We start from the raw sequence: 7,386 nt of genomic DNA on the forward strand, positions 1-7,386 counted from the left end.
TTAAACACTGAGTAATAGAGTACTGAAACACTCAGTAAGAGAGTACTTAAACACTGAGTAATGGGGTACTTAAACACTGAGTAATGGGGTACTTAAACACTGTATTAGAGTATACTTAAACACGAACAACATCACATTATATATACATACATATTTACATATATATGCACATATACACATATACATTTATGTCTAGCCGCATCTCTAGTTCGTGAAGGTATAAAATGAGAATAACTTTATTAAAGACAGACAGTGAAGCTGCATGTGACCGTTGGTCAGTTTGGGATCGAACACAGAAAGATTATATTTGTACATTTGTTTGTGTTGTTTCTACTCAGTCTGAACTGATGAAGTCACTAGCTTTAGCCAGGTTTAGTTCAAAGTAAAGCTAACTAGCTTTAGCCAGGTTTAGTTCAAAGTAAAGCTAACTAGCTTTAGCCAGGTTTAGTTCAAAGTAAAGCTAACTAGCTTTAGCCAGGTTTAGTTCAAAGTAAAGCTAACTAGCTTTAGCCAGGTTTAGTTCAAAGTAAAGCTAACTAGCTTTAGCCAGGTTTAGTTCAAAGTAAAGCTAACTAGCTTTAGCCAGGTTTAGTTCAAAGTAAAGCTAACTAGCTTTAGCCAGGTTTAGTTCAAAGTAAAGCTAACTAGCTTTAGCCAGGTTTAGTTCAAAGTAAAGCTAACTAGCTTTAGCCAGGTTTAGTTCAAAGTAAAGCTAACTAGCTTTAGCCAGGTTTAGTTCAAAGTAAAGCTAACTAGCTTTAGCTTCAACTTCATTTTCACAACTTCCCTTCATCATCAGTGATAAACGGATCTAACTTGAAACTAAAATGATAGTCACATTCCCAGAGACAAAGTAAAGTATTTAAGCTGGCGAGTGGTAGCTTCAATACTTAACAGGTTGCCGCTTTTTATGTACACGGAGAGGAAATGGCTGCGAATCCCCTTTAAAAGTAAAGTTTCACAGTTACTGAGCAAAGTAAAAGACTTTATATAAAACACTTTATAACTAATAAAGCGAGCAGGGGCGGACTGGCCATCGGCCAAAGTCGGCCGGAAGTCAATAATCAGTGAAAACTGTATCAACAGTATAAACTGACATTATACTCCTCGCGATCCGAGGACGCCATAGCACGGCTGGACACTACGGTGCTTTTAAAAACGTTTCTCCATAACCGCGGTCTGCGCCGTGGGGTCGTGCCGGGCGACGGTCGGGGCGGGGCCGGCGGAGGTGCGAATGGCCGCCGTAGACCGGCGAAATACATGCCGTGTGTTGAGTGGGCAGCGCGCCGTGTGTTGAGTGGGCAGCGCGCCGTGTGTTGAGTGGGCAGCGCGCCGTGTGTTGAGTGGGCAGCGCGCCGTGTGTTGAGTGGGCAGCGCGCCGTGTATTGAGTGGGCCGGTCTGACAGGAACTCCCGGGCCACTGTCTTCCCCAGCCCGCTCCTGGCAGTGAGGGACGTGTTGCATGCTAGCAGCTCATTCTCACGGTGTAACGCGCTGCTGTGTGTGTGAGCGACCTGAAGAGGACTGTCTGTCCTTCCAGAGGTTTGAAGGGAACCCGTCGTGTTCGTCTCTCGCTGATTAAAGGGGCGTTTGTCTTGTTAATCAGTCCGCAGGTGAACCAGATGCGGCTCAGCTGTGTTTCTTGACAGCAGAATGAGACAGACAGACAGTCACATGGATCCATCACAACCAGGAGGTTTTGACCTGAGAAGCACCTCAACAGTGTCTCTCAATGAGCGGTGAGACACTTCATCTCTAAAGGAGTATAGTTTACATGAATCCAGTATTGCTGCATTTTATCCTTTTAACCCGTCTGCCTGTAGTTTCTCTCAGGTGCTGGTGGACCAGCTGATCCGGACCAGAATCAGGACCGTAGACCCTGTGCTGCAGCAGAGGATGAGGTGTGGCCCCCCACAGGTGGTCCAGCTGATGGCGAGAGAGAGGTCCTCACCGCTCCACCTGCAGGTGAGTCACAGAGCTGTAGACCAATGAGTGGTGATGTCAGAGGGGCGTTTCACCGGGTGCGCGTGCTACTTACCTGGTTAACTGTCCTGATCCAGACCCGATACCCTACTGTGACGCAGCGCTCCAGGAGGAGCGTCTGGACTCGACTCGGCGGGCAGCAGGTGACTCGGCTCCTCTCAACCTCCAGACCTCCAGGCTTCTGGAGCTTCATGAGCAAGTACAGGTGGAGAACCAGCTTCACCTGCAGACGTGAGTACCTGGTGGTGGTTTCTCTGTTCACCTCTTCACCTGTAGCTGCCATGTTGTTCCAACTGGGCCCCGTTCCTCGTACGTGGCTAACTGAGTTAGACAGATCATTTTCAGGATAAGATGACGTAGATCAGGCTTTTCGGTTCCACGAAGCAAGTTTGGCAAAATCACCATGGCAACACATCCATAAGCTGGAACCTGCTCCAGCGCAGGCTAACTGAAGGTAGCTGGATAAGCTGCCACTCCCCCGGAAAACATGGCCGCTCCCGTCACATACGGTAGTCTGATGCGCTTGCGCATATACTGGGGGTTATACGGGAGTTGATGAAATGCATGTAAAGTGAGACACACGGTGATCCTTAAAAGCAGCAGAGCAAACTAAGAAGCCTCTGTTGCATTAATGTGCAGCTCCTTCCTCAGAGATCCACTGATGAAGGAGGATATTAGTTAGATGAGCGTTTTATAGGGAGAGACTTCTTCCACATCGCCAAGATCCGTCATCACATCACGATGACTTCCTATACGAGCGCTGTCCATTCTGCCCACAAGGAATCATTTCTTTCCAGAGCTTCTGGAGCAGACATTGAACACCACACTGCCTGTCCCACAGACTGGATGCAGCCTTGAGCTGTTGTGCGAGTGCTGCGTTGTTGTAGTGTCGGCGATGCGGAGAACATGGGGAAAGCCGCTGCATGCCGCGCTGTTGGTCCAGTTGATTTGGCGCTTAATAAACTTACGGATGTGTTCATGACGTCACCATGGCACATATTGTGCTGACTCAGCATTCTGAGTCATGTGTGTGTGCTTAGTGTGTACTTGCTCTCATGTCCTCTTGATGGCTGGTTGCATACATGAGGTTAAAGCACTCATAATGATATGAGTGTTATTAGTACAGCAGCACATCATTACTGTAGAACATGATGAAGGTGGATCATGATGAGAACACAGAGAATCACACACTATTGATCTTCACTGCTTCAGTTGATTGAATGTCTGATGATGAATAACACACACACACACATTCACACTGCTAGTTCTACATGTGATCTACACACACATGTACATACACACATACAGTACATGAGGCATGAGGCATACAGCACACATGTCCTCATGTTAATGAGTGTCATTGGATCCTCGTTGGCTTGTTTTTATTGTTATTCTGAAGAGTTGAGATCATTATTGTCGCTGTAGATCTCATTGGATGATGCATCATGAAGTCTACTGCCAGCAGCACATAAAGACATGTCATGTGATTGGTTGGGCTGATGAGGCATTAAAATGAGCCGCTTCATTCCCAACACTGACGCATTGAACGTGTCTGATGTGTTGCCGTGCTTCTTGTCTGGTCCTCTCAGCGGTGCCGCTGTTATATTTTGCTGTGATTTCGGTCTTGACTTCCTCATATGCGTTCATGATCATCTCCTGCTCGTCAGCGGAGAACAAAGAGGCTCTTTCTGTGACTTTATTTCACATTGGACTGTTAGAACATCATGGTTTGGGTGATCCACGCTTCCCCCTTTAGAAGTAGGACGGGCACGCGCAGTCATCCTGATCCTGATCGTCTGGGTCGGATTAACGAGACTGTTTGAGAGGATCCGCCTCGGAGAAACCGAGACAGCCTGACTTCAATCATCTCTAGGGCTGCAACTAACGATTATCTTAATAATCGATGAATTAGGTGATTATTTTTTCGATTAATCGATGAATCGGATAAAAAAAGCATTAATTTCCAACCCTTAATTCAAAAACAGAACTGATCTTCAGAAAGTGCACAAACGGGTTATTCCATGAACATCCTGAGCTGTTCAAGGAATAATAAAAAAACAAACGGACCAACACACAACTTAACAGATTTGTTTGAACATCAGAACTTTATCTCGATACTCAACACACTCACACACTCACACACACACTCTCACACACACACACACACACACACTCACACACACACACACTCACAGACGCGCACACACTCACACACACACACACAGACGCACACACACACAGACGCACGCACTCACACACACACACTCTCAGACGCACACACACACACAGACGCACACACTCACACAGACGCACGCACACACTCACACAGACGCACACACACACTCACACAGACGCACACACACACACTCACAGACGCACACACTCACACAGACGCGCACACACACACACTCACAGACACACACACACTCTCAGACGCACACACTCAAACATCTCAGCGACTTATTGAGTGGCGGAATAATCGCGCGACACAACGAATCGATTATGAAATTCGATAATCGATAATGAGAACTATTTTAACAATCAATTATCTATTTAATCGATTCGTTGTTGCAGCCCTAATCATCTAGTTAATTTAGGCTGCTAATAGGACATTTGATCGACTTTGCTGAACCACGTACGAGGAACGGGGCCCTGTAGCTGCCATGTTGTTGTTGTTCCACCTGTAGCTGCCATGTTGTTGTTGTTCCACCTGTAGCTGCCATGTTGTTGTTGTACCACCTGTAGCTGCCATGTTGTTGTTGTTCCACCTGTAGCTGCCATGTTGTTGTTGTTCCACCTGTAGCTGCCATGTTGTTGTTGTACCACCTGTAGCTGCCATGTTGTTGTTGTTCCACCTGTAGCTGCCATGTTGTTGTTGTTCCACCTGTAGCTGCCATGTTGTTGTTGTACCACCTGTAGCTGCCATGTTGTTGTTGTTCCACCTGTAGCTGCCATGTTGTTGTTGTTCCACCTGTAGCTGCCATGTTGTTGTTCCACCTGTAGCTGTCATGTTGTTGTTGTTCCACCTGTAGCTGCCATGTTGTTGTTGTTCCACCTGTAGCTGCCATGTTGTTGTTCCACCTGTAGCTGTCATGTTGTTGTTGTTCCACCTGTAGCTGCCATGTTGTTGTTGTTCCACCTGTAGCTGTCATGTTGTTGTTGTTCCACCTGTAGCTGCCATGTTGTTGTTGTTCCACCTGTAGCTGCCATGTTGTTGTTGTTCCACCTGTAGCTGCCATGTTGTTGTTGTACCACCTGTAGCTGCCATGTTGTTGTTGTTCCACCTGTAGCTGCCATGTTGTTGTTGTTGTTCCACCTGTAGCTGCCATGTTGTTGTTGTTCCACCTGTAGCTGCCATGTTGTTGTTGTTCCACCTGTAGCTGCCATGTTGTTGTTGTTCCACCTGTAGCTGCCATGTTGTTGTTGTTCCACCTGTAGCTGCCATGTTGTTGTTGTTCCACCTGTAGCTGCCATGTTGTTGTTGTACCACCTGTAGCTGCCATGTTGTTGTTGTACCACCTGTAGCTGCCATGTTGTTGTTGTTCCACCTGTAGCTGCCATGTTGTTGTTGTTCCACCTGTAGCTGCCATGTTGTTGTTGTTCCACCTGTAGCTGCCATGTTGTTGTTGTTCCACCTGTAGCTGCCATGTTGTTGTTGTACCACCTGTAGCTGCCATGTTGTTGTTGTTCCACCTGTAGCTGCCATGTTGTTGTTGTTCCACCTGTAGCTGCCATGTTGTTGTTGTTCCACCTGTAGCTGCCATGTTGTTGTTGTTCCACCTGTAGCTGCCATGTTGTTGTTGTTCCACCTGTAGCTGCCATGTTGTTGTTGTTCCACCTGTAGCTGCCATGTTGTTGTTGTTGTTCCACCTGTAGCTGCCATGTGCTTCCTGTGCAGGACGAGGTAACCGTCACAGGCGACTCGGTCAGCGTTGCCTCCTGAGGACCAGAAACATCCAGAAGCAGACGGGTTAGTGGATCAACACAAAGCCACACTGAGCCGTGAACACACTTCCCTGTAGCACAGGTGTTCCATGACGAAGTATTACACACACCTGAACTGTTTGAATAACCAACAAACATCATGGAAACGCCTTCAGAATAATCCTGAAAATCGTATTCATTCATTCATCTTTTTACAGGACGAACACACCTGTGGAGGGGCGGGGCCACTGCCTCCAGGGGGCGGGGCCTGAGCAAAGACCACGCGCTGACAAAGCAGCAGCTGGACGCACAGCTGGACGAGTACATGTCCATGTCCAGGAGCCGACTGGACAAACAGCTGGACGAGTACATGTCCATGTCCAGGAGCCGACTGGACAAACAGCTGGACGAGTACATGTCCATGGCGGGACAGACTCACTGGGACTGAGGGGGCCGGTCTAGTTCTGGACTGGTTGATGGTTTGATTTGACAGAACTTTAGTTTGTGTTCCAGGTGTTTTTACCTGAAGCTGGTTTGGCCGTGTGTACTTCACTGACCTCTCTGAGGGTTGGAACTTCTCCTTCTTGTGTTACTGAGGCTCCACTTTTGTTCCCACAATTTAAAAATGTTATATTTTAATAAAAGATGTTATTTGCTGAGTCAGCGTTGTTTACTTCAGGTGTTCAGGTTCTCTCTCCAATACTCAATATATCATATTTATATATACTATATATAGCATACATTATTCTGAATAATGAATACTTTTACTTGGTACATTAAATACACTCCTCTGATAATACTTCTGTAGTACTTTTACTTGTAACAGTATTTTCATTTAAAAGGCTGAATACTTGATGCTGTTAAACTACCTGCTGTTTGTAGTAATGAACAGTACATCATGTACATGTACTGCTTTAACCAGAATACTATTAGTATTATTATGAATGACTTCATATTGATGCATATCTTTATTAACTGATAATTATATGTAATAAAAAGTACAATTATTGATAGTAATTATGATTCATAGTATTAATAATCATGACTTAATACTCTTTATTAATCACCATGTTTACATGTTCAGTGCAAAGAATCTTTACTTTGAATTCAGATGAAACCAGTTTTTTTTTTTTATTCAAATGATTTTATTTTGAAAATAGAACCTGAACCTGCAGACAGGACGCAGCTCTGACGACATCACAGGTGCATTATGGGAAATGTAGGATCCGGCGATTCTGGACTAAAAGGCTGATTTTTACAACAAGGAGACATGATGATGAAGATTTTTAGATTCCTTTTATTGATGCAGGACAGATCACTTGTCACGTCATCAATTCATAATGAATAAATAGAACTCCTGCACAGAAACACACGAGCACTCAGCTCTTTACTTCAGTCTTCGCTCTAAAGTTGAACTTTCAACCTGACTAAATATTAGAAAGTACGACTGAGACTCATCTGTTCAACAGTCTGCCGTTA

General features: G+C 45.5%; 1 protein-coding gene across 1 annotated transcript; it reads left to right on the plus strand.

The window, feature by feature from the left end:
- Window positions 1–1,988: 1,988 nt before the first annotated feature.
- On the plus strand, window positions 1,989–6,355 carry chtopb (chromatin target of PRMT1b; the record flags this gene model as incomplete). Its single annotated transcript, XM_079276072.1, has 3 exons — window positions 1,989–2,214; window positions 5,882–5,953; window positions 6,126–6,355. 3 exons carry the CDS (start codon window positions 1,989–1,991, stop codon window positions 6,353–6,355), a joined length of 528 nt encoding a protein of 175 aa, XP_079132198.1.
- Window positions 6,356–7,386: the final 1,031 nt, after the last annotated feature.

Source organism: Melanostigma gelatinosum (genome assembly GCF_949748355.1).
Source record: "Melanostigma gelatinosum genome assembly, chromosome: 9".
NCBI lineage: Eukaryota > Metazoa > Chordata > Actinopteri > Perciformes > Zoarcidae > Melanostigma > Melanostigma gelatinosum.